The sequence below is a fragment of the Macaca fascicularis genome, chromosome 2 (genome assembly GCF_037993035.2).
Source record: "Macaca fascicularis isolate 582-1 chromosome 2, T2T-MFA8v1.1".
NCBI lineage: Eukaryota > Metazoa > Chordata > Mammalia > Primates > Cercopithecidae > Macaca > Macaca fascicularis.
This window is the reverse complement of record NC_088376.1, coordinates 16,042,877-16,069,944: the sequence shown is the minus strand read 5'-3', so window position 1 is coordinate 16,069,944 and position 27,068 is coordinate 16,042,877. Positions and strand designations below refer to the sequence as shown.

General features: G+C 44.2%; 1 protein-coding gene across 2 annotated transcripts in view; it reads left to right on the top strand.

The window, feature by feature from the left end:
- Positions 1 to 26,098, top strand: part of CMTM8 (CKLF like MARVEL transmembrane domain containing 8) — a 129,914-nt gene extending 103,816 nt beyond the window's left edge. The window contains exons 2-4 of one of the 2 annotated variants that reach the window (XM_005545549.4): positions 13,187 to 13,360; positions 23,663 to 23,779; positions 25,661 to 26,098. In XM_005545549.4, coding sequence (XP_005545606.1) covers positions 13,187 to 13,360; positions 23,663 to 23,779; positions 25,661 to 25,744 — 375 coding nt within the window. In that variant the 3' untranslated portion in view covers positions 25,745 to 26,098. The remainder of the gene's footprint in view (positions 1 to 13,186; positions 13,361 to 23,662; positions 23,780 to 25,660) is intronic. The other variant, XM_045387073.2, reaches the window with a different exon arrangement.
- The last annotated feature ends 970 nt before the right edge of the window (positions 26,099 to 27,068 follow it).

Genomic DNA, 27,068 nt, shown 5'->3' with positions numbered 1-27,068 from the left:
TCAATAATGGTACTCCTGCCAGTCAAGGCTAAAGTCAAAACTAAATCAGCCAACTTATGTCCTATAGCAACGTAGCATTTCCTGCCCCAGCAACAGTGCCTAGAAAACCTGTGTCATAATAATGCTCAGTAGGTATTTGAATAAATGAGACTTTGTAACACTGCCATCAGATAATTCCTCTGAGCAGCAGAATAGCTGTCACAAAGCTCATAGATACCACAGGGAGTCCTCAGGGACAAACTTATTGTCTCTCTGGAAGATTTTGAAAATTGTGCCAGAATCAGTGGCTCATACCGGTAATCCCAGCACTTTGGAAGGCTGAGGCAGTAGGATCACTTGAGTCTAGGAGTTCAAAATCAGCCCGGGCAGCATAGTGAGACCCCGGCTCTACAATAAATTTGAAACCTAGCTGGGCATGGTGACATGCACCTGTAGTTCCAGCTACTTTGGAGGCTGAGGTGGGGTAATCACTTGAGCCCAGGAGGTCGAGGCTGCAGTGAGCTGTGATTATACCACTGCACTCCAGCCTGAGTGACAGAGCAAGACCCTGTCTCAAAAACAAAAACCTGACATTTGTTTTCTTAGTCCATAGAATACTCAAATACAGATGATGTGGGGGTAGGAGGGTACACACAAAGGACAGAGGAGGGCAGTTGAAATCAGCTCACTGAGAGCTGCAAGAGGTGAGTTGATTTTCAATTTAAAAAATTTCTTCAGGCTGGGCATGGTGACTCCTGCCTGTAATCCTATAATAGCACTTTGGGAGGCCGAGGTGGGCAGATCACTTAAGCCTAGGAGTTCAAGACCAGCCTGGGCAACATGGCAAGACCTCGTTTCTACAAATTAAAAAATTACCTGAGTGTGGTGGTGTAGTCTCACCTACTTACACTTGTAGTCCCAGCCACTCAGAAGGCTGAGGTAGGAGGATCACCTGAGCCTAGGGAGGTCGAGGCTGCAGTGAGCAGTGATCACGCCACTGCACTTCAGCCTGGACAACAAAATGAGACCAGTCTCAAAAAAACAATTTTTTTTGGTCATAGAAAAACACACATAATCTGGTACCATTCCAAATAGAAGCAAGCAATTTCCTTCTATAGCACAAGGCAGCAATTGAAATATTTCATGTTTGTGATGACGCTGGGTCATCAGAAGGTTTAGCTGTGTTAGTAATACTGTATTTAATTTTGAAAAGGAGATACAGAAAATATATTTAATTGAGCTCATCAACTTACTGTTCACCGGAGAGGTTGGAAAAGAAACCTTAGGTCACTGAAAAGTAGAAACTTTCAGCTCCATAAAAGGTATCCATCATCTATCAAAAACCAACAACACATATAAAAATGTAAAACATTAAAATGATAAAACAGAATAAAATAAGGATTGCCACCATCACTTGTGTTCTGGAAGATTGTTCTGGATATTTAATGCAATAATTCAGGAAAAAGAAACAGGTGATACAAATATTTGAAAGGACCAAAGCTGCTGTTATTGCAGATGGCTTAGCCAGAAAATTCTAGAAATCGGCCAGACACAGTGCCTCACACCCGTAATCCCAGCATTTTGGGAGGCCAAGGTGGGCAGATCACCTGAGGTCGGGAGTTCGCGACCAGCCCAACCAACATGGTGAAACTCTGTCTCTACTAAAAATACAAAATTAGCGGGGGCGTGGTGGCTCATGCCTGTAGTCCCAGCTACTTGGGAGGCCGAGGCAGGAGAATCGCTTGAACCCAGGCGGTGGAGGTCGTAGTGAACCAAGATCATGCCATTGCACTCCAGCCTGGGCAACAAGAGTGAAACTCTGTCTCAAAAAAAGAAAAGAAAAGAAGAGAAAAAAGAAAATTCTAGAAATCAACTAACATCAGTAGGGTGGTCAAATACATGTAGACCCAAAAGGCTTGTGAAAAACAGTCACTTCCATAACTCCCCATGTTTCTCCTCAGAGACAGCTACTCTGGCTTTACCTGTATCTGTAGTTATAAATAATATGTGAGCTGCCATCTTTTGATTCAGTTCTACATGTTAACTAGTCACCTCTCGTTACCTTCTTTCTTAGCTTGGGCTGCCATAACAAAATACCATAGACTGGGTGGCTTAAACAACAGGAATTTCTTTCTAATAGTGCTATAGACAAAGTCCAAGATTAAGGTGACAACAGGTAGGTGTCTGGTGAGGGCTCTCTCCTTTGGTTGCAGACAGCCACCTTCTTGCTGTGTCTTTACATGGCCATTCTCTGGTGCATATCAGTGGAGAAAACATGAGAGGAAGCTCTCTGGTGTCCCTTTTTATAAGGGCACTAATCTCATCATGAGAGGTTTAGACTGCATCTAAACCTTATTACCTACGAAAGGCCCTACCTCCTGATACCATCACGCTGGGATTTAGGGTTCAACATATGAATTTGGGAAGCACACATTTGATCTGTGGCACCATCTACATGCTTGAAGCGTCTTTTCTCCATGTTATAATTCCTTTTTTCTTCTTCTTCTTCTTTTTTGAGACAGGGTCTCACTCTGTCATCCAAGCTAGAATGCAGTGGCACAATCACAGCTCATTGCAGCCTCAACCTCCTGGGCTCAAGCAATCCTGTCACCTCAGGCTCCTGAGTAGCTGGGACTGTAGGCATGCACCACCATGCCTGGCTTGCTTGCTTGCTTATTTACTTAATGTAGAGACAGAGTCTTCCTATGTTGCCCAAACTGGTCTTGAACTCCTGGGCTCAAGCAATCCTCCCACCTCAGCCACCCAAAGTGCTGGGATTCCAAGGTATGAGCCACTGTTCTCAGCCTATTAGTTTATGATTTAAGTCAATATTCTGTGTTTATTATCCTTATGTAAATATTATTTAGAGCTGAGTATCATAGTGAACAGTGATTTTGTTTTTGCTAAGGTTAATAATAGAGTGGGTTTGTTTTGTTTTCTTTAGTTTTTTTGGTCGTTTTTTTGTTTAGTTTTTTTTGTTTTGTTTTGTTTTGTTTTTTGGTGTTTGTTCTCTCTATTTATAGAGACTCTGGTTCTAGAAACAGCTCGCCTGCAGCTGGCTGGCTGGACCAGCACACACTGACGCTGACGGGGCTAGACTATTTACAGGCCCATTGTGGGCTGTACTTTGGCCACCTCCCAGCATAGCACTAAGCTGTGACGATAAAATAAGTTAGGTCCAGCAGGGCAGGGCTTGGAGGGGGCAGGGACAGGGGCTTTACACACACGTGCTGGGGGGCCCAGGGCCTCAGTACTCTCAAGGACCCAGCTTTGTAGTTAATTTTGTCTCACATTTTTTCCAATTGCCTCTCAGTGAAGTTTCCCACAAGGCCAATCACATCACATAATCAGAGTTCCCATTTTTATCTTGGATGTATTTCTCTTGGGGTCCTCCCTTCACTGTCATCTGTGGAATTCCTTTTGCCTTTCTGTTAGGTTGAATTTCTTGTTTTCTTATCTTCCTTATTGTCCTCTTTCTTGCTTTCCTCCCTCATTGTGATGGAGCAAGTTCCCTAATAGCTTCAATCAATAAAAAGGGAGGAAAATGACATCAGGCATGGTGATGAGAGCCTTTAACGTGGCGTGGCTGTCTTTCGAGTCACTCTGCTCCAATCTGGTTACCTTCTATGTCTGAGGCACCTGTCATGCTTGGATTTCCCTTCATCCTGGGGATGACCTTCACCTCTCTCTGTAGTTCTCTTGTTGGTTTATTCCATGTTGCCTTTTTTAAAGTTTTATGCTCTCCTTTTGGTGAGTCATGTCCTTCAGTAGATTCCTAAGACAGAGTGCATGGAAGGTAAATTTTTCAGATATTACATGTATGAAAAAGAAAATATTCTCCACTTGCCCTTCATTGATCATTTTTGCCAGGTAATTTCTAGATCAAAAATAATTTTCTTTCAGTAATTTGAAATCATTGGTCATTGTCTTCTAACATTCTATTTACTTTTAGAAAAGGTTAAAAGCCATTCTTGTTTCCACTTCTTTTGTTAGGCAGCCTATTTGTTCTCTGGTGGTTTAAAGAACCTTCTCTTTGTACCTGATGTTCTGAAATTTCATCATGTACCTTGATTTGGGTCTATTTCATCCACTGTGCTGGGTACCTAGAGGAGTCCTTTTATATAGAAATTCACATCCATAAATTCTGAGTTTCCTTGAGTTATTTTTCTTCACTCTCTCTTCCTGGAACCTTTTTTTTTTTTTTTTTTTTTTTTTTTTTTTTTTTTTTTTTTTTGAGACAAGATCTGACTCTGATCTCAGCTCACTACAGCCTTGACCTCCTAGGCTCAAGCAATCCTCCTACATAAATCTCCCAAGTAGCTAGGACTACAGGCCTGTGCCATCACACCCAGCTAAATTTTTTTTTTTTTTTTTTTTGATGGAGATGGAGTTTTGCCCTGTTGCCCAGGCTGGTTTTGAACTCCTGGGCTCAAGCAGTCCGTCCACCTCAGCCTCCCAAAGTGCTGGGATTACAGGTATGAGCCACCTCGCCTGGCCCCTGGAACTTATTAATCAGATGTTTGACCTTCTGAACCCATCCTCTAACTTTTTTACTTTATCTCACCTGTTTTTTAATTTTTCATTGTTATCTTTTCTAGGAAATTTTCTTGATTTTATCATGCAGCATTTCTATTGAGTTAATTTCTACTATTCTGTTTTTAATTTCAAAAACTATTTTTGTTTTAAAGGACTATTTTTGTGTCCTTCTTGCAACCTCCAGTTCCTTTTTCACTTTTGTAATATCTTTTCTCTCTAAGATTCTGATGATTTTGGGGATGGGAAATGTTTTCTTCTACCGCTTCAAAGGTACTTTCTTCCAGTTTATTTTTTGGTTTGTACTCTCTGCCCTGTTATATAGGCTTTGCTTTCTTCACAGATCCAATAATCTTGGTTATCTGCCTATGTTTCAAGAGTGCAAAGCTGTCTGGATGCTCTGAGCAGGTAGACGGGGCTTATGAACCTTGAACTTCATTGAAGATTGACCTGGCTGGGCTGTGTGTTGAGGAATCCCCAAAGTCAGTATCTTTGTCTTTTTTCTTACGCTAATGAAGACCTGGCTGCCAGTATTCTTAGGACCAAGCAGAGGGAAAGGTTAGGGATTGGACAGATGAGGAAGTGTTCATACTGAATACTTAGTCATTTAAGCCCCTGGTTTTCACTATAATGTTCAAACCTTCAACTGTGTCCCTCAATCCAGAGACTATTTCGTTTTACCTTTTTTAGTGTTTCTCAATCAAAAGTAATTTTGCCTCCTAAAGAACATTTGCCTCCTAAAGATATTTTCGATTGCCATTAAGAGTGGGGAGGTGGAGCACAGCTGCTGGCATCAAGTAGGTAGAGGACAGAGAAGCTGCTATACACATCCTACAGTGCACAGGACAGCACTCCAGATCAATAATTTTATTGGCCCAGGCCAGGCGCAGTGGCTCACGCCTGTAATCCCAACACTTTGGGAGGCCAAGGCAAGCAGATCACTGGAGGCCAGGAGTTCTAGACCAGCCTGGCCAACATGGTGAAACCCCATCTCCACTAAAAATACAAAAATTAGCTGGGTGTGATCCCAACTTGTAATCCCAACTACTCAGGGGGCTGAGGCAGGAGAATCACTTGAACCTGGGAGGCGGAGGTTGCAGGGATCCAAGATTGTGCCACTGTACTCTAGCCTGAGCGACAGAGCAAGACTATGTCTCAAAAAAAAAAAGAATTTTATTGACGCAAAATGTCAATATGCCTGAGACTGAGGAATCCTAATCTAGAGAATAAACTTTTACACTAATGACAGAAGTGGGGCAATCAACCAGCAGCTTGCAGTAGAGCAAAGGGTAAGGACTTAGTGACTTTCAAACAGCTTCCCACCAATCCTCCTTATTTTAGCCGCTCCTCTCCCACCCCCAACCTTCGTTTTCTGTCCTAGAGCTACTGAGTCTTTTTAGACTTTGCAGTGAAGTTGGTTTGTTTCTTGACTTACCTGTTAACCACCTTAGAACTCGGCTTTCTCAGGGTCATTAAGTCAGTTATCCATTGTTCATATGTGTTCTAAGCCTTTTTTTTTTTTTTTTTTTTTTTTGAGACAGAGTCTCGCTGTCACCCAGGCTGGAGTGCAATGGCGTGATCTTGGCTCACTACAACCTCCACCTCCCGGGTTCAAGTGATTCTTCTGCCTCAGCCTCCCAAGTAGCTGGGACTAGATAGAGGCATGTGCCACCATGCCCGGAAAATTTTTGTATTTTTAGTGGAGACGGGGTTTCACCATATTGACCAGGCTGGTCTCGAACTCCTGACCTCAGGTGATCCACCCACCTCAGCCTCCCAAAGTGCTGGGATTACAGGCGTGAGCCACCATGTCAGGCCTAATTTTTGTATTTTTAGTAGAGATGAGGTTTCACCATGTTGGCCAGGCTGGTCTCGAACTCCTGACCTCAGGTGATCCATTCGCCTCAGCCTCCCAAGGTACTGGGATTACAGGCATGAGCCACTGCACCTGGCTGTGTTCTAAGCTTCTAAAAATGTTACTGTTGTCTCTTCTCCTATTCAACCCATCCTCTTGAAAATTTTAAAAGGGTTTTTGGAGAGAGCAAAATTAGGTGTTCAGTCTGATATACTTTCCAAGAATGCTAAAATACATGAAATACATGTTGAAGCTACAGTCATTGGCACTGACACAGCAGATGAACACGGGTGAATGGAATGGAATAAAGATTCCAGAAACTGCCACAATATATGGGAAGACACCGATAAGTGTCTATCTGCTAGAAAAAATAAAATTTGCCTTTATTTACCCCATATATAGAACTCAATGCTAGTTGGAGTAAAGATGTAAGCATATATACAAAACTATAAAAATATAGGAGAATGTTTTTGTAATCTTCTGTTGAGAATGACCTTGCTAAGAAGGTAAAAAAATAAAAGAGTTAAAGAAAACCAATTATGTCAGCCAGGCATGGTGGTTCTCAACTATAATCTCAGCACTTTGGGAGGCCACGGCAGGAGGATCACTTGAGCCCAGGAGTTCGAGACCAGCCTGGGCAACATAGCGAGACCTCATCTCTACAAAGAAATGAAAATCAGAAAGTTAACCAGGTGTGGTGCATTCCTGTAATCCCAGCTACTCAGGAGGCTGAGGTAGAAAGATCACGAGCCCAGGAGGTAGAGGTTGCAGTGACCCTTGATCATACCACTGCACTCCAGCCTGGGCAACAGAGTGAGACCCTGTCTCAAAAAAAAAAAAAATTATGTAAAAACTTAAAACTTCCATAGACAAAAGACTGTATGGCTTTGAAAAATAAAACTGGATCAGGAAAATGTTTGCCACATATATGGTTGGTTACCATCTCTCTTATGTAAAGATCTCTACAAATCAGAAAGTGACTTTTAAAAATCTATCAGGCCAGGCATAGTGGCTGGCCAGGTGCAGTGGCTCACACCTGTAATCCTAGTACTTTGGGAGGCTGAGGCAAGCAGATCACTTGAGGTCAGGAGTTTGAGACCAGCCCAGCCAACATGGTGAAACCCCGTCTCTACTAAAAATACAAAAAATTAGCCAGGCATGGTGGTGCACTCCTGTAATTACAGCTACTGGGGAGGCTACAGCATGAGAATTGCTTGAACCTGGGAGATGGAGGTTGCAGTGAGCTAGGATCACACCACTGCACTCCAGCCTGGGTGATGGAGTGAGACTGTCTAAAAAAAAAACCACACACACACTGACAAAAAAAAAAAAAAAGAAAAAGAAAAAGAAACTATCAGGAAATAAGAGGAGAACTCTACATGGTTGATAGCATTATAAGCATTCAAAAAAAAATGCTCTACTGTCCTTGACACTGATGAAGAAAAATGCAAATTAAAGTAGAAACAAGATGCTATTCATCAGTGGTTCTTCATGTGTAGTCCCTGGGCCAGCAGCATCAGCATCACCTGAGAGCTTGTTAGAAATGCAAATTCTCAGATGCATCCTAGACCTGAATCACAGGCAAGTGGTAGGCCTAGCCATTTGTTTCAACAAGCCCTCCAGGTGATTCTGATGGTCAAATTTGAGACACCAGGAGAAAGAAGGAACTACCTTCGGTATTGCAGATGACTCCCTCACAGTATTTAGCAAGAGATGTCAGACATAAGACTGAGTACTATAGGATCCATTTATATGAAGATCAAAAGCAGAAATTAATCTAGGATGATAGAGATCAGGGCAATTGTCACCCTTAGAGGAGAGGAGTAACTAGAAATGGGGGTAAGATTTTCAGGTGCTGGCAGTGTTGTGTCTCTTGATTTGGATGCTGGTTACACAGGTTCGTTCAGTTAGTGAAACTTCCCCAAGCTGTTCACTTAGGACTTGTATACTTTTCTTTATGCTATATTTCAATACAGCAGTGAAAGTTAAAACAGTGAGAGTTCTGTTTTTTAAAATCAGGTTTTTAGCCATTAAAACATAGAAATTTAGTCTGGTGAAGATGGAAAACATGCATATACTGATAATAGAGTAAACTCATACAAGCATTTTTTTTTTTCCTCTGGAGACAGAGTCTCGCCCTGTCACCCAGACTGGAGTATAGTGGTGCAATCTCAGCTCACTGCAACCTCCACCTCCCCAGTTCAAGGTATTCTCCTGCCTCAGCCTCCCTAGTAGCTGGGATTACAGGCACTCACCACTACGCCCTGCTAATTTTTGTATTCTTAGTACAGATGGGGTTTTGCCATGTTAGCCAGACTGGTCTCAAGCTCCTGGCCTCAAGTGATCCACCTGCCTCAGCCGCCCAAAGTGCTGGGATTATAGGCGTGAGCCGCTGTGCCCAGTCAGTAAATTAGTACAAGCTTTTGCCGAACAATTTGGTAGTACCTCTAAAGCTTAAAATATGTATTCTAGAAATTTTCCTCCTAGACATCTCCTGGAATTCAGGTATACAAAGGCATAGGTTATAAAAATGTTTCTGGGTATTTTTGTACAAACATAAAGAAGACAACCTAAATTTCCATCGATGGGGAACTGGTTACATGAATTATGGAAGACTGAGCAACTGTTAAAATTGGCAGAGATGCGTGTGTAGTAGTGTGGAAGGTTGTCCTCTATGGTATTACTGACTGAAAGAAGCAAGTTATAGACTCCGTGAACAGAGTGATCCATATTTATACGGGAGAAAAAGAAAGATGTGCAGGCAGTGGTTATAAATGCTAGGAAAGAGGCTAGAAAGGGTAAATACAAAATTGTTTATGTTGGTTTTTCTTGAATTTTTATAACTGGTGGATAGGAATGGGGTTGTCATTTCTTTATATACTTCTGTGTTGTTTTTTTTTTTTTGAGATGGAGTCTCGCTCTGTCGCCCAGGCTGGAGTGCAGTGGAACAATCTCAGCTCACTGCAAGCTCCGCCTCCCGGGTTCATGCCATTCTCCTGCCTCAGCCTCCCAAGTAGCTGAGACTACAGGCGCCCACCACCACGCCCGGCTAGTTTTTTGTATTTTTAGTAGAGACAGGGTTTCACTGTGTTAGCCAGGATGGTCTTGATCTATTGACCTCGTGATCCGCCTGCCTCGGCCTCCCAAAGTGCCGGGATTACAGGCATGAGCCACTGCGCCCGGCCTACTTCTGTGTTTTTTATTTCATTTTATTTTATTTTATTTTATTTTATTTATTTTTGAGATGGAGTCTCCCTCTGTCACCCAGGCTGGAGTGCAGTGGCGCAATCTCGGCTCACTGCAAACTCTGCCTCCTGGGTTCAAGCGATTCTCCTGCCTCAGCCTCCTGAGTAGCTGGGACTACAGGCATGCACCACCACGCCCAGCTAATTTTTGTATTTTTAGCAGAGACGGGGTTTTACCATGTTGGCCAGGATGGTTTCGATCTCTTGACCTCGTGATCTGCCCACCTCAGCCTCCCAAAGTGCTGGGATTTACAGGCGTGAGCCACCGTGCTTGGCCCTGTGTTAATTTTTTACCTGCGTTTATCACTTTGAAAGGTTAGTTCTGCCATTAAAAAAAAAAGTCTTAGCCTAAAAAAAAAACATGCTTATAATGCTTATCAGAGAAAACAAAAACAAACAGTATTTTTGTAGTCTAAGCAAATAAAGATTTAGGTTTATCTTAAAGCAGAAGATGAGTCACATTTTTGAAGAGTGGTTTTTGTCAGTATTGGCTATGGTGGAGAGAAAAGGTTTGCTTCTTGATATATTTCAGTTACCTAGGAAATTCACTTGGGTAGAACAATTCTTTTCTTGACGGAGACATTCTTTTTACTTTGTTTGCTTGTGAGGTCATGTGTCAAGTATTCCTGTTCTTTGAAAGACGGCTCAGTTAACAATATTGTGCCTTTGTGTAAAAGATGACCACAGCCAGCAAACTAGACAATGCAGCCCGGGACAGCAGGCTTCACTTGTGTTAATAATGAAAAACGTTTTTGCATTCAGAGCCAAGAGCTGTGAGTTGAGCCTGTTTAGCTGGATACAGACTTGTGATGGAAACTCTTAAGCCCTTGTGATCACACAGAGAGATACTATCAACACATCTACAGTGCCTCTTCACTCACTGTTATGTTTCCTATGTGAATCATCCACAAAGGGCCGTTCTGACCCCAACTCAATCAAGAAGCCTGAAATGTTTCAGACGCTGCCATGCCGGATTACATCTATTACCAGTCTTACTGATCCAACAGAATGTCAAACACATTGTATAGATTACCTGTCAGAATCAATTTGGGCCAAAAACCTCATTAGTGTGAGGCTTAGCGCTTTCTGGAATTATATCCCATTCTGTGTGTCTTCACTTTCAATAAGTGTTGTTGCCACAGATGTAAACACAAAAGCACATCTCCATTAAGCATCTTGTCTCTGGAATTCATATACTAATATCAAGCAGATAAAAGAATGTTGATGCTCAAATCTAAAGAGCAGAAACAGCAACATTTAGAGTCTTAGCTGCTCCCCGGCACAGGCACCCAAACTGTAGCGGGAAAGTGGCTTCTCTCGGGAAGCGGTTTAACACGTCCCTTGGAAACCTGTCTGATGGCTTCAAGATCTTCACAGGAAGTCTTCCTTCTTAAAGAATGGCCTGAAGTCTTCTCTCTTCAACATCCACTTCTTCTAATCCCTGTTTGAAGGTCCCCAACTACCTCAAACTGAGTAGTTTGAAAATTTAACTCATGAACAACACTCCCTTAACCTGTTCCTCTTCCACTGTTCCAACAGAACAAGTCAAACCCTGATCTACTCCAGAAATCTTTCTAGAGACCTAGGGATCATTCCACTGTATCCTCTCCCTTCTCCTCCCCCAACCCCATATCTAATCCATTAAAGTCCCATCTGCTGAAATTTGTCATGAATTCACTCACTTCTTGATATTCACTGCCACCATATTGGTCTTAAAGACTTCATATTCTTCCTGCTTGGATTATTGCACGCTTTCTGAATTTGTCTCCACACCACTGCTCCCCCCTTCCCCTCCACATGTCCATTCTCTACCTGCAGCCAGAGTGGCTTTATAAAAAAATCTAGCCTAATCTTAACATTCTCTTGCTTAAAACTCTCCCACTGCCCTTTGGATAAAGCACAAAATCTGTAGGCCTCCTGGGCTCGTATCATCTCACCTTCCCCAGGTCTCTAACATTTTGCACCAATATCCTAACTTACTACTTGTTCTTATAGGTTCTAGAAGGTAGCAGAGCCCTTCCCACCTTCAGACCTTTGCCAACACTGTGCCCTCTGCCTATAACGTTGCCTTCCCGCTTCTGTCTCGCCAGTGCTTTCAGCCTTCAGGTTATTCTTCAGCCTGGACTTCTCCGATGCTTCCTGTGCCTGCCAGCAAGGTCATTTCCCCCATCACAGACCCTTATCATACCCTTTACCTTCTTCATAACATTTGCCACAGTTGTAATCTGTCAGGTATTTCCCTCCACTAGACTTTAGTTCTCTACAAGCAGGATCTGTACAATTTGTATACCACTGTCCTTGGAGCCTGACAGCAGGAAGCCCAGATATTGTAGGTGCTCCTGTGTTAAACAAATAAAGGAAATCTGTCTTCCAAGCCTGGTGATTAGAGTTACTTTAGTATTTTGTTTCATATACCACAAAGAAAGCTAAACCAGAAATGAAATTCTTTGTCCTGAGTCACACACAGCAAGCCAGGACTTGCAGGGCTAGAACCCACCCTGGACTCTTGTTACTGTGTCCTGGGCATGTGGTTCACATCTCAACTTTTTGGGACTTAGGAATAAAGTCCACTTGGAAGGTGCTAGAATGTGAGTGCATACCTTGCTCTAGCCTTCCTTTGTCCAGGACTTAAGACACCTACAGTTTAGGTCAGTTTCCTTTTCCTTGATGAAGCCTTCCTTTAGTCAGTGAGTGGTGTTAATTTGTTTGGGTATGGTCTTCCTCATCAGCAGCTGGATGACTATTGCTGGGGTAAATGCACAACGTGTGGTAAAATACTGAGTGTCTACATCTGGACTGGGCTGTTGCTCACTCTCTCTTCTGAAAGCTGTCTCAGACCACATGTTACTGGCCATCTGTGAGAACAGCAGGGAATGCCCAGAGGTTCGTCCCTTGAAAGCAGATCAGCTCCAGGGACCACCTCCAAGTGCACCTGCAGTCTTGTTTCCTTGGCACGTATCAGCCTGGGAGCAAATTCCAGCCTTGGATGTTGTTTTTCACCAAGTGGTGTTTTAAAACCCCTGATTAGTGCTAATATTTAAAATCGAGATTATTATGTACAAGCTTGAGTTTCTGTGTTCTCCTGGGGTGGAGGAGACCTGGCAAAACCAGCCCACAACTATCAGCTAGGGCTGAATTTTAAGAGAACCCCCTAAAACAAGACATTATTGATCCCTGCCTGGACTGCCATGGTTACCTTCCTGGCATTTGTAGGCACATGAGTTTGCAAACCCTGTAATATTTTTAAGTCACGGCAGGGGAAGGTGGGGGTATATGCATGAAAGTTGTAATTGACTTAGCTGGGCGTGGTTCTGCACGCCTGTAATCCCAGCTACTCGGGAGGCTAAGGAAGGAGAACCCCTTGAACCCGGGAGGTAGAGGTTGCAGTGAGCCGAGATCGTACCACTGCACTCCAGCCTGGGTGACGGAAGCAAGACTCCATCTCAAATACATCAATAAATAAATAAGTTGTAATTGACATTCTGTATAATTTTTTTTTCTTTGTCCCTACTTCCTTCTTTTTCTTTATCTTCTACTTTCCCTTCCTCTCTCCACTGCTTCTACCATTTTACAGGTTCTGGGGCTGCTGGTATGGACGCTTATCGCTGGAACTGAGTACTTCCGGGTCCCCGCATTTGGCTGGGTCATGTTTGTAGCTGTATTTTACTGGGTCCTCACCGTCTTCTTCCTCATTGTCTACATAACAATGACCTACACCAGGATTCCCCAGGTGCCCTGGACAACAGTGGTAAGGAAGCTGTGGGTGGTGGTCTTGTCCAGTGCCTGCTCGGTAGGATGGCATTAGTCCTCCACTAGTCAATCCAAGACTGTCTCTCTGCCCAAAAAAGGTGGGCCATACCATGGAGAACCCGACACAGCAGACAATCTCAACATCCTCTAAGTGCCTCTCAAGTGGCTTACAGCTGGGTGTGAAACTGGGCACATCAGAAGGTCCAGAAATTCCTTTCAGGCAGAATTGCAAACCAATTCTCAGAAGACTGAATCAAGAAAAGCCAAGTTCTCTCATGTAGACTCTCATTTTATTATTTCCCTGTGAACAATGTCACGTGGAAATAAATATGTCAGGGCGCCAACCTCTGCAGGTCATGCTTCCTACAAACCTCTCCTGGGGCTGTGGCCTTAACCCTTTGTACATCACAGCTCTTTGATGCTGGAGCACATTGTGTATGGAGTTAGCATGCAAATGAAAATTGAAATTAGAACACATAGGTGTTCTTCTATATTTGACAAAGAGAATTGTCAGGAATGACTGGATTCTCATCCTGGCTCTGGCACCATGCTGGATGCAGGATGGTGAACATGCGGTCCAGGGGAAATAGGTAAAAAAATGAGAAGATACGAAACCCTGTGGCACACACTGCAGTGGGGCTGTGTAGAAAGTGTGATGGAGGCTGCCACCTCAGCTTAGGATGACTGGGAACTCTTCAGAGAGGAAGGGACATTTAGCTTCATCCTGGAGATCGAACACACACATCCTAAGTGGATTCACAGCGACGGAAGGTGGGTTCCCCTTGCCTTAAGAGCATTGACAATCTGGTTGGGAAATTCAAAGTAGCTAAATGATTTACAAAAGAAATTCCAGTGGTACCACATGTGTTTATGTATAAAACAGAGCTCTCCAGTGACACTATTTTTTTGTCTGTTTTCAACCAATATGTGAGAAAAAATATTTAATTCCAAATAACTGACTTATGAACCAAATTTGAAATATAGTCTATTTGTAGTTATAAACTAAGTTAAGTTGGCAGACTTTCAGACAACACTATCATTGTTCAGAATGCACCTGGCTTTGTTCTTTCTGTGTTGCTAAGTCCCCCAGGAAAACAAGTCTTATTTTATTTCACAAAGCAGTTTGACTGACTCTTGACCATTTCCCCAAATCCAAAAGTAAGGACTCTTTATTAAGGTTTTCAAGAAAGCGTTGCAAGTTTGAAAAGTAATTCCAAACAAGGTGCTTAATCACTGTCTAGGGTGGGGGAAGCAGCCTTGTCAGAACTGGTGTTTTGCTGCCTCAGGTGGGCATCCGGAGGGAAAGACTCGTTTAGATGCTGGATTCAAAAACAGTTAGCACTTTGAAGTAATAGTAACTACAGAAGCACAGGATGAGGGAATAATCAAAGTTGGTTGGAATTTAAGGAATGCCATTTTGGAGAAAGTTGTGTTCTAGGGTGGGTCTTGAAGAAAGTGCCTGTGAACTTGAAAGAAGAGGAACTTGGACAGTGTAGTAGGGGAGCAAATTGTTGGGATGGAGGAATGGACAGTACCCTTGTTTCCACTTTTGCCTGAGTCTCAATTTCTAGTATGTTATCTAGATCAGCAGTTGGCATGCTGTCTTTGTAAAGGACCAGATAGTAAGTATTGTAGTCGTCTTGGGCTATACTCCCATGGCCCAGCCACTCAACTCTGCCTGCAGCATTGAGAGAAGCCATAGGCAATTTGTAAATGAATGAGCATGGCTGTGTTCAGGTAAAACTTTATTTATAAAAACGGATGGTGGCTGGGCACGGTAGCTCACACCTGTAATCTTAGCATTTTGGGTAGACACCTGAGGTCAGGGGTTTGAGACCAGCCTGGCCAACGTGGCAAAATCCTGTCTCTACCATAAATACAAAAATTATCCTGGTGTGGTGACGCATACCTGTAATCCCAGCTACTCGGGAGGGTGAGGCAGGAGAATCTCTTGAACCCAGGAGGCGGAGGTTGTAATGAGCTGAGATCACACCACTACTCCAGTTTGGGTGACAGAATGAGACTCTGTCTCAAAAAAACAAAACAAAACTAGTGGTGGGCCAGATTTGACCCACAAGCCATAGTTTACGGACCTCTTGTCTAGATCATATATAGTCTTTCTCTTCTCCAAGCCTAAAACTCCTTCACTGATTTATTACATTAAAAATTTAAAAAGATTGCCTTTAATGGGATTTTAAAAAGAATATTAACATGCCTTCTTCCGGCACCCCTAGTTTTAAAATGCTTTGATTTGCATTATCAGAATTTATTATCATAAGGTATGTCCCCATTTTATAGATAAGGAAACTGAGGTTTGGAGTCTTGTGACTTTGCACAGATTTATACACAGCAGGGGTCCACATCTCTTGACTTCCATCTGCATTTTTTTTCTGATCTCATCCTGCTCCAGGCCTCCTCTGCCTGAGCGGTAGGTAACAACTGCAACCAGACACCAGGAAACCAGGACTCCTAGTCCCTTTAGAAGGGTTTAATCATTTATCCCCCTTAAGCAAGGCTGTCAGCCTCCAGGTCAGGGGTTGCACACTCAGATGTGTGAGGCACCAGTCAGGTCGGACAAGTGAGTAAACTCGGCATGGTGTTGAACCTTGCCACCCAGACACACTTTCTTAGCATCTTAAACAACTTGAGAATATTCTCACTTCACAAATAAATAAGCTGGAAATGTGCTCCCAGGATTGCTAACTGTTCTGTTTGTTTTCTAAGGCGATCTAGAAATCTGGGCTTTGGTGTGAACTCTCCCAGTTTTAAAACGCTTACAGCCATAGTCTTAAAATTCATTTGCTGCTGGCAGAAGCTACAGGTCAAACATGTCTGACTTCTGGTTGGGGTTTATGTTTACTGTTACAAATAAATACACCTTTGTAACTTCTTAAAGCATTTGTGAGTTGGGTACATGGTGTTAACCAAATATCCAGAGTGGAGACTGGAAAAAGTTTCCGTCTGTTAACAACTAAAGACTCTGACTAAACTTCCATATTTTCTACTACCCAGCAGAATCTCTTACAGAACAGCCTGTGGGGGATTCAGATCCCAGCCCAACTGTCGTGTCCCAGCACAAATCAGGAGCGTAGCAAGTGTCAGGCTGGGACTTCGTGCTGAGGCAGCTGACAGGCTCCTGGTGCCGAATTGGACTGCCTAAACTCTTGCTACTCAAAGTGTGGTCCCTGGACCAGCAGCATCACTGGGAGATTATTAAGAATACAGAATGTTAGGCCCTACTCTAATTCTGATTTGTACTGACTGAATCAGAAATTCTGTAGAGGGCTTTAGAATCTCTATTATGACAAGATTTCCAGATCATTCTTAGGCATCTAAAGTATGGGAAACACTGGTTTAAAAATATAGATCCATAATCCCTGAGTCAAAACCTTTGGGTCAGATGTGAATTAAGAGTTTGTTTTGTTTTTTTTGAGATGGAGTTTCACTCTTGTTGCCCACGCTGGAGTGCAGTGGTGCAATCTCGGTTCACTACAACCTCCACCTCCCGGGTTCAAGCAATTCTCCTGCCTCAGCCTCCCGAGTAGCTGGGATTACAGGCATGCGCCACCACGCCTGGCTAATTTTGTGTTTTTAGTAGAGATGGGGTTTCTCCATGTTGGTCAGGCTGGTCTCAAACTCCCAAACTCAGGTGCTCCACCTGCCTCTGTCTCAAAGTGCTGGGATTACAGGCGTGAGCCATAGTGCCCGGCCTAAGAGGTTTTTTTTTCTTCCAAATTTTAGAAAGGTAATAAGGTAATTTTGTGCATTTATGTCAATATGTGACATGTACCCCTGAGTCTGGGACTGCACTGTAATGAGACAAATTCATGTTTCTGCAAGAACACGTGGATTTTCCTGCTAAGAGGGATAATGAGGACCACATTGCTCCCATGTCAGCTCAGGTCAGCTTTTACTGCCAAATGACTTTTGAATTTACTCTTGCTTTTCAGAGGATTTAGGGAATCTACGATTGCAGAGAAGGGATTGGTAGACTTGGTTTTAGTCCCCTGGGAACTTGTCTGGGAGACCACTGCAGAAACCAGAGTTTTATAATCTCGCATGTAGCGCCTCCATTGATAAGGCATGAACTTTGCATTGGAATCTTATCTTAACAATAGCTCATTCCCTTAATATGTCTAGGAAGATAGAAAGTGACCTATATCCATTTTTAATGTGCAGCAGGAACCACAGCTGGTTCCTACTGGCACCTCTAAGCTCCTGGGCCACAACGGTTATGATACCATTTATTCAGAGAGGCTTCGATAGGTTTTCCAACAAATCTGATTTCAGCTAAAAGGTCAAAGCAATAACATTTGCCTTCCTCATAGCACCAAGCACTAGGGTCTACACACATGTGTTTCCTGAGGATTCATTCTCTGTAGCTCATCCTGCTGACCTCACTGCAAGCCTTGTGAGCTCCAGAGAACAGGGCGTTTGTCTCCCTTTACCAGTAAAAGCAGCTACTATTTCTTTTTCTTTTTTTGGAGATGGAGTCTTGCTTTATCGCCCAGGCTGGAGTACAGTGGTGCATTCTCGGCTCCCTGCACCCTCCGCCTCCCAGATTCAAACAATTCTCCTGCTTCAGCCTCCTGAGTATCTGGGATTACAGGTGCCCACCACCACGCCCAGCTAATTTTTATTTTTTTTTAGTAGAAACGGGGTTTCACCATGTTAGCCAGGCTGGTCTTGAACTCCTGACCTCAGGTAATCTGCCCACCTTGGCCTCCCAAAGTGTTGAGATTATAGGCGTGAGCCACTGCACCTGGCCAGCAGTTACTATTTCTTAAGTACATGCTGTGTGCCAGATGTCACACTGGGTCCTTTATATTTTATATCATTTTATTTAATCCTCATAGTAACTCTGCAAAGATGGAATGCATTCTGTCCATTTTGCATATGGAGAAACTGGGACTTGAGGGCCTGAAACTGAGAGGATGCTTGAGGGCCAGGAATGGAATGCAGGTCTTCTAATACCAACCACAGTTGTGAACCTTGGCGTCTGTTTGGCTCCCAGTATACACAGATGTTCCAGTTTCTCTTGCCCCTGGAAGTAGCCATTTCCACTGTACCGTCCTGAGCAGGAAGTGCCAGCCCAGATGTTGGGTCTTGGCAGTCTTTTCAGCACAGCAGCTCTAAAGAGCACCATTTGTTATTACAAATCTTCCAAGAGACCCTTCTACTAAGGATGGTGCCAGAACGGAGCACATGACTTATTAGCAGGGGCCGAGAGTCAGAAAATGAGACCTTCCTGTTGGCACTGTCTCCAGCCAGCCTGCCTGAACCTACAGGCCTCAGTCCCTGCTGTCACCTGGTGGGATCACGTTATAATCAGGATCCACTGAGTCTTCCTGTCTCCTCTTAACCAGTCAGTCCAAATGCCTTAGCCTGACAGGCACAGTCAGGTTCTAAATGACTGCCTCTGGCCTCTAGCTGATACAATCCTTAAACAGGAATAAGAAAAGTAAGCTACTGTGTATACTTTATAGTTTACACAACTCTTTAGCAATATGGTCCCCTTTGAGATGGGTGAGATTTGTACAGTTTTTCCCATTTTGTAAATGGAGTACAATCAGTTTGATGGAAGGTTTAATCCCTATAAGAGAGGTCCAAAATAGCATTGGTTTAAAACTTATTTCTCTCTCCTGTGATAGTCCCGAGGTAAGTCACCCGTTCTATAAGATTACCTGTGCCCCAGGTTCCTCCTTTCTTGCATCTCTGCCATCTTTAACAGTTGGCCTGTGGTCCAAGGTGGCAGCTTCAGCACCTGCCACCACATCTACATCCTAGTCAGGGGGAGGGAAGGTAAAAAGTGGGCAATGGAGGGCACACTTCCTCCCTTTAAGGCATAGTGTTGACGTTGCATATGTTACATCTGCTCACATTCTGTTAGCCTAAACGGGGTCACCTGACCACATCTCCTTCCAAAGGAGGCTGGAAGGTGGAATTTTTAGGTGGCCATGTGCTCAGCTGGAAACTCCGTTACCAAATAAAAAGAGAGAAACATAGCCGGGGACAGCCAGCAGCTCTGCCACCGATGAAACAGCTAAAGAGGTTATTTGCCCAAAGCCACATAGCTATGAGCGCTACTGGCCCATCTCCTGGATCCAGCAGCCCTTCTTCTAGTTGCTTATTATATCTTCCTTCTTTCTTTTTTGGTTGTGGATTCAAAATACAGCTTTTTAGATGAAACCTACATGGAGATTCCCAACAGACCTGAATCGGTGTGTCTGGGGTAGGGCCTGAGAACATGCTTTTCTGACAGATTTCCGGATAGTGCTGATACCACTCCTGCACTTTTAGTAGCACTGAGTTCCTTTACTAGCTGGTTGTAGACAAGGTGGGGAGGGAAAAGGGGATTCTTATCCAGCATCAGCCTATACCTTTTTCTCAGCCTTTGCCCAGACCCAATTTTCTGTCAAGCATGAGTGTCTCTTCCACTAATGTGTGGTAATAGGGACTAGAGGGCCAGAAAAGCAAGCCGCAGGTGAAGAGGACATCCCTACCACCCTTAAGAAGTGAACTCTGGGCCAGGTGCAGTGGCCCACGCCTTGTAATCCCAGCACTTTGAGATGCCAAGGCAGGAGGATCACTTACGCCCAGGAGTTCAAGACCAGCCTGGGCAACATAGCAAGACCTGTCTCTACTAAAAATAAAAATTAGGCTGGGCGCAGTGGCTCACGCCTGTAATCCAAGCACTTTGGGAGGCCGAAGCAGGCAGATCATGAGGTCAGGAGATTGAGACCATCTTGGTTAACCCGGTGAAACCCCATCTCTACTAAAAATACAAAAAATTAGCTGGGTGTGGTGGCACGCGCCTGTAGTCCCAGCTACCCGGGAGGCCAAGGCACGAGAATCACTTGAACCCAAGAGGCAGAGGTTGCAGTGAGCCAAGATCACGCTACTGCAGTCAGCCTAGGTGACAGAGTGAGATTCTGTCTCAAAAAAAAAAAAAGAGAGAAAAGAAATGGACTCTGATGGAAAAGATGTGTACAATGCTGATTATACTAATAAAAGGGATATTTAAATAAATGCTGAAAAGAAAGGCAGGTGAAGCTCCAGGGGAGCCATCCTTCCCAACTGTTCACTTAAATTTTCGGCAGTTTGGGTATGCCAGATGGTGAACCTAGGTAGCTATGTCTTTAAACTCTTGAGGACCCAATATCAGATGCCTGAAAATCTTGCCTTCTTAGCTGTCTGATTAGATGTAACAACAGGGACAGGAGCTGCTCATTATCCCCCAGTATCCGTTTTCTTCTGTAGTAATAGAAGTTTCCATTGAGCCTTGGCCACTCTGCCACTGGGTGGGCCCTGGGACTGAGTTCCAGCTGAGAGGATGTTAGCAGCAGTGATGTGTGAAGCTTCATGGCCCTAAAGTGAGGCTACTGCTTTTCTCCTCCCCCACCCCCGCTTCCTAGCCGCTGGGATTCTGCTGTGGTAGTGGGACACCTCCCGGGCCATGTGGAGAATGGTGAGACCCTAGAGATGACCAAGTATTGCGGATGGAGCCTGTGTCCCTGTCACCCTGAGGCTGCCGGAGCAGCTCTGGTTGCCTACGCCTTAGATAGGAGTGAACTCTCTTTCCTAGGCCACCATCTTGGGCCATGTCACCACAGCCAAACTTACTAACTGTATATTATCTCAGGGCTTCTTTCCATTATCTTGAGACCTGAGATTTATCTTAATATGTCCACAAGTACTATGCGTAGCTGGGTAAAAATAAGCCAGTATTTGAGGAATTAAAAAAAAAGAGAGAGAACATTTTTATACCAAGGAGGGATTGGCTTTCAGAAAACAATAGACTTCTCTCTCCTCCCTTCCTCCAAAAAAAGAAGTTGGAAACCTTTTGGGTTTTTTGTTTGTTTGTTTGTTTTTGTTTTTGAGACGGAGTCTCACTCTGTCACCTAGGCTGGAATGCAGTGGCATGATCTGGGCTCACTGCACCGTCCCCTCCCAGGTTCAAGTGATTCTCAAGACTCAGTCTCCCGAGTAGGTGGGATTACAGGTGGCTGTCACTACGCTCAGCTAATTTTTGTATATTTAGTACAGATGGCGCATCACCCTGTTGGCCAGGCTGGTCTCAAACTCCTGACCTCTCAGGTGATCCACTCGCCTCAGCCTCCCAAAGTGCTGGGATTACAGGTGTGAGCCACTGCACCCGGTGGAAATTTTAAGTTACTATATTGTCCTTGTAGCTGTCTTTCACCATGGCCCAGGGAACTGGCATTTCAGTTGGAGGAGCTATAAGGTTTTTCAACTTGAAGACTCTCTGATCCAGGGCCTATTTCTCTATAGCAACAAGACCTCATGTTTCTGTGAAGCTCAGTGCCATTCTAGAGCCCTCTGAAGCTTCACGTATCCCTCCTTCACTTCTGTAGCCCAGATTTCTTTTTTTAACCTTTATGATGATCCTGGTTTCTTTATTCTTCTCTTTTCTTTCATCTCTCCACTTATTTTCACTACATTTCCTCCAACCCAGGCATTCCCCTGGATATGTTTACTTTTGGGAGTGTTAAACAAGACTAGGGAAGTCACAAAGTTAGGTACTATGAGATAGTGCCTGAGAGAGGCTTCTAATAACCTGGCAGAGCCCCCAGCGTGGGGGGTGCACAGCGGGAGAATGCCCCTGCCTTCTACTTACGTCTCTACCAACCTTCTTCCCCTTCCCCATTTCTTTCCAAGGGAAATAGCAGTTTGTTTTTTCTCTAGAGTTCAGAAAAATGGGCCATCCTTACTGAGAGATGGGGTCATTGCATGTTCACAGGTCCTAGACTCAGAGAGTCTTTCTTTCCCCCATCTCCCCTCTGCCCCTCTCATCCACATGGGTTCATGCACAAGGCCCAGGACATCAGGGCAGTTCTGGCCAGGCTGAGCTTTCCCTGAATTCTCTTTCATTCATTCTCATTCTTTCCTTGTATAAAGAACTAGACATGCATGACAGCCCTGAAACACATCCTCAAAGATGTTCACTGCAGTAGCATTTGTAATCCTGGAAAAATTAGCAACATTGAAATGCCCATCACTAGGGAAAAAGTTAAATTATGAAGTATTAGTGACGAGACAAGACTAAATGGCTTGGCAAGTACTAAATGTGCGTAACTCTATATTCTAAGAGGTGATAAGGCGGAAAAAATACCAGTAAGAGCTTCTGTGTGAATGCACAGATGTGTTTCTAGACCAAAAAGTAAACAAAAAAACAACCAACAATCCTAATGAGTCATTCAGTGAGACCAGGGCTTCTTAGGGGACAGTTTCGGCAGCCTGACCCTGGGTCTGACTGTGATGAAGCCCTTATCTTAAAGGTGAAGTGCCCTGACCTGGGGACAATGTGAGCACAGGTGGAGGTGGTGACAAGGACATCCAACCTCTGCCACAGTGCTAGGGCCTGCAGTGGGAAAATTCTATGTACCTTTTTTTTCTCTGAGAAGAAAAAGATTGCTTCCTCCCTTTCCCCTACCCCTTCCTCTGTCTCCAAGTTACCGAGGGAAAGATGTTAGACCGCAGAGGGCCCGCTCCTTGAGAGGCATCCCCCTTCCTCCCCAGTTGGTTTCTGCTCTGGTTTCACCTCACCACCGCCCCTCCCCTGTTCAGGCAGGACCCAGCTTTGCATGGTTCAGAGCATGGTTTCTTAGAGTTTAGACATAACTGAAAACCAAATACCTACCGGGACTTACATAACTTCTCTAAAAATAGGAAAAAATAAGGTGAAGCCAAGGGTGACGTTAGCTCCCAAAGGGCTGTAATAGTGTCTATAACCGCCTTTTTAAGAACTTACAGCTAGGACAGAGAAGCTCACTTAAATATCCCTCCCTGTTTGGAACAGGAGGTTAGGGAGTCAGCTGGGTCTGTTTTGGGGGACACTCTATTGCACCTCTATGTCAGGGACACATGCAAGGACCACAACTGCTGCTGAGGGCCAGGGGCTGAGGCTGAGCCCACTGAGTGGGCGCCACTGTTGCCTGCCATCCTCAGACAGTGTCAGCTCGGCTGACATCTGGATGAGATGAGGCTCAGGAGCAAACCGAAGAAGCAAAATGACTGAAGGGGTGGCATGCAGTCTCAGTGTCTTGTGGGGGCAGGGGGTGGCATCTGGTATGAGCTGCCGTAAAACCCTCTCCTCTCGCACTTGCTGCCTCCCCAAGGCCCTGAGAGCTGCCTTCCCACCGCCTTGTCTCCCACCCTCCCACAGGTGTCCCACTTGGGCCCCTTCCCTCACCAGAGGTACAGCCCTGGTCACTTCTGAAGTCCAGAGATGTGCAGACCCTCCCCTCTCCCTAAACACTCTGCCCCTGTGTCCCCCCAGGGCCTGTGCTTTAACGGCAGTGCCTTCGTCTTGTACCTCTCTGCCGCTGTTGTAGATGCATCTTCCGTCTCCCCTGAGAGGGACAGTCACAACTTCAACAGCTGGGCGGCCTCATCGGTGAGTAGCCCTCCCTCCCCACATGATCCTCCTCTTCCCTCTCCAAGGCTTGCTTGGGGCTGGGGAGGACAGAGTCATTTACAGGAAAAAGCAGCGCTTGCAGTAGTGACAAATTAGCAATTGGCTTATTGGTTTGAAAATATCTAAAACTGGCAGGGGCCCTCCTGGCCTGAAGTGGGAAAAGGCTGGGAGATGCTTGAGTGAATGCTGAATGACTGGAACAAGATAAGGATTCAAGGGAGAAAAACTGTGTAAAGCATGCTAAGAATAATTCTACTGCCTATAATTTATTAAGTGGGGGAAGGTTGCAGAAAATGAACAGAATATGATTCCATTTAGTTTTTTTTTAAAGTGAAAACATTTGTTTATGCATTGAGAATGCCTAGAAAAATATATACCAGTAGAGGTTCCTTCTAGAGAATGGGATTGGGAAATGAGGGGAGTGGGACGAGGAACTTCTACTTTTTTTTTTTTTTTTAGAGAAGGGGTCTTGCTCCATCACCCAGGCTGGAGTGCAGTGGCATAATTATAGGTCACTGCAACCTGGAACTCCTCGGCTTGAGCCATCCTCCTGCCTCAGCCTCCTGAATAGCTGGGACTAGAATCTGCACCACCATGCCCAACTAATGTTTTAACTTTCTATAGAGACTAAGTCTCGCTGTGTTGCACAGGCTGGTCTGGATCTGGGCTCAAGTGATCTTCCAGCCTTGGCCTCCCAAAGTGCTGGAATTACAGGAGTGAGCCACCGCACCTGACCTTACTTTTTAGTTTATATACTTCTGTTTGCATTTTTAAACCATAAGTGTATATTATTTTTCTAATTAAAAAGAAAATACTGGTATTAAGAATCTCTCTGAGATTGGCCTTAAAATAGCCCATCTCCAAAAGAAGCCTATCAGAGGAGGGGAGGCAGTTAGACAGAAATGCCAGAATGATTATGTCAGAGCTGATTGATGGTACATGGGGGTTCATCATATTCTTTACTTTTATTTCTATTTGAAGATCTCTATTTAAAAGAAGATTGGTCGGGCACAGTGGCACATGCCTGTAATCCCAGCACTTTGGGAGGCCTAGGCGGGTGGATCACCTGAGGTCAGGAGTTCGAGGCCAGTCTGGCCAACATGGTGAAACCCCATCTCTACTAAAAATACAAAAAAATGAGCCGGGGGTGGTGGTGGGCACCTGTAATCCCAGCTACTTGGGAGGCTGAGGCAGGAGAATCACTTGAACCCAGGAGGCAGAGGTTGCAGTGAGCCGAGATCACGCCATTGCACTCCAGCCTGGGCAATAAGAGCAAAACTCCCTCTCAAAAAAACAAAATAAAATAAAAGTAGAGCACATGGATGCCGGTGACATTAAAAATCACAAGCTTCGTCAAGACTGGGCTCAAGTTAACACATAGCAAGAGTGGACTAGAACTGGGTGGACGCTGCCCCATTAATTCAGAAGGGCCTGCATTTCCTCCTCCCTGTTCACACCACACACACCATGTGGGCTCATTGCTGACTCTGGCCCACTCCACTCATTTATGTGAACTGACACTGTAGCAATCCCAGATTGTACCCTGGACCTAGGTTGTCTGTGCTAAATTAGAAATGATATACTTTTCTCAGATGCACTGCCGGTGCATTCACTCCTAAGTGAACTCCCTGAGGTTATTTGAGCAAAACTACAGGCTTTCAGATGTTCTCTAAAATAAAAGCAGCATAGCCAGAAATCATTTGAGAAGGATAGCAATTGAACCAATAAAGTAGTTTTAGATGACAAAGCCTGGTATCAAGAGAAGGTAGTGAGTGCATGATTCAATGGAGGTGAAATGATAACTTTTGCTAATTAGGATGTGCCCTAAACCCCACTTCTATTATGCTTTGTTTTCTCCAGTTCTTTGCCTTCCTGGTCACCATCTGCTACGCTGGAAATACATATTTCAGTTTTATAGCATGGAGATCCAGGACCATACAGTGATTTACCATTTTGATAATTAAAAGGGAAAAAAAAGGAAGACTGTCACTGTAAAAACAGCTGTAGGTATAATGTATATTCCCAGAGAATTGTATTTAACTAATTAATGTTTTTTATATTCTTAAATTTGCTCACAAATTGTGGTTTGTTACAATTAAACTGGATACTTATTTGCACAGTGTTGTAGCTTATAATGAACTCTTAAGTATCTTATTAATGTATTAATGTCTTCATAGATGGTATTTTCTTAGACAATGTTTAAATAGATAAATTGCTAATATCGAGAATGTATCAAGTTTGTAAACCTAACTTTTAAGATGCCAGATTCTTTTTTGATTAAATGTTGCAAAATCCCAACTAATGTGTTTGATTGGAGAAAGGAGACCTACTGTTGAAGCCGGAGGCTAGGCTGTCAAGGCTGGCAGGAGGCTGGGAAGTCTCCCTCTCCACAGGGCTGCATGGTATGATATTGTCAGGAGACACTTATCCATAGTCCCAGGGCAAAGAGGCAGGAGATTCATCTCCCCAGTTCTGGGGATCATCGATCAGTGTTCATGATTTTCATATGCTAACAGGTTGCCCCAGAAAGCACCTATTCAGACCTGGCCTTGGACATCAGTGATAAGCTCATGGGAAGCTATGCTACCAAGTGCAGTGACTGACGTGCTTGTGATGTTTTTTCTAATATGCATTAGAAAAAAATATATAACCATTAAAAGGATAAATATCTGAATTTATTGAATATATCTTAAAATTATCTTGCTGGCTGGGCGCCGTGGCTCATGCCTGTAATCCCAGCACTTTGGGAGGCCAGGGTGGGCAGATCACAAGGTCAGGAGATGGAGACCTGCCTGGCCAACATGGTGAAACCCCATCTCTACTAAAAATACAGAAATTAGCTGGGCGTGGTGGTGGGCGCCTGTAGTCCCAGCTACTTGGGAGGCTGAGGCAGGAGAATCGCTTGAACCTAGGAGGCAGAAGTTGCAGTGAGCCAAGATTGTACCACTGTACTCCAGCCCGGTGACAGAGCGAGACTGTGTCTAAAAAAAAAAAAAAAATTGCTGACCACAGTAACACGTGTACTATCTTTTGTGAAAACCACTGGGCTGGGCCAGGCATGGTGGGTCATGCCTATAATCCCAGTACTTTGGGAGCCTGAGGTGGGTGAATCACTTGAGGTCAGGGTTCGAGACCAGCTTGGACAATATGGCAAAACTCCATCTGTATCAAAAATACAAAACATAAGCCGGGCATGGTGGTGCACCCCTGTGGTCCCAGCTACTTAGAAGTCTGAGATAGGAGGATCCCTTGGACCTGGGAGGCAGAG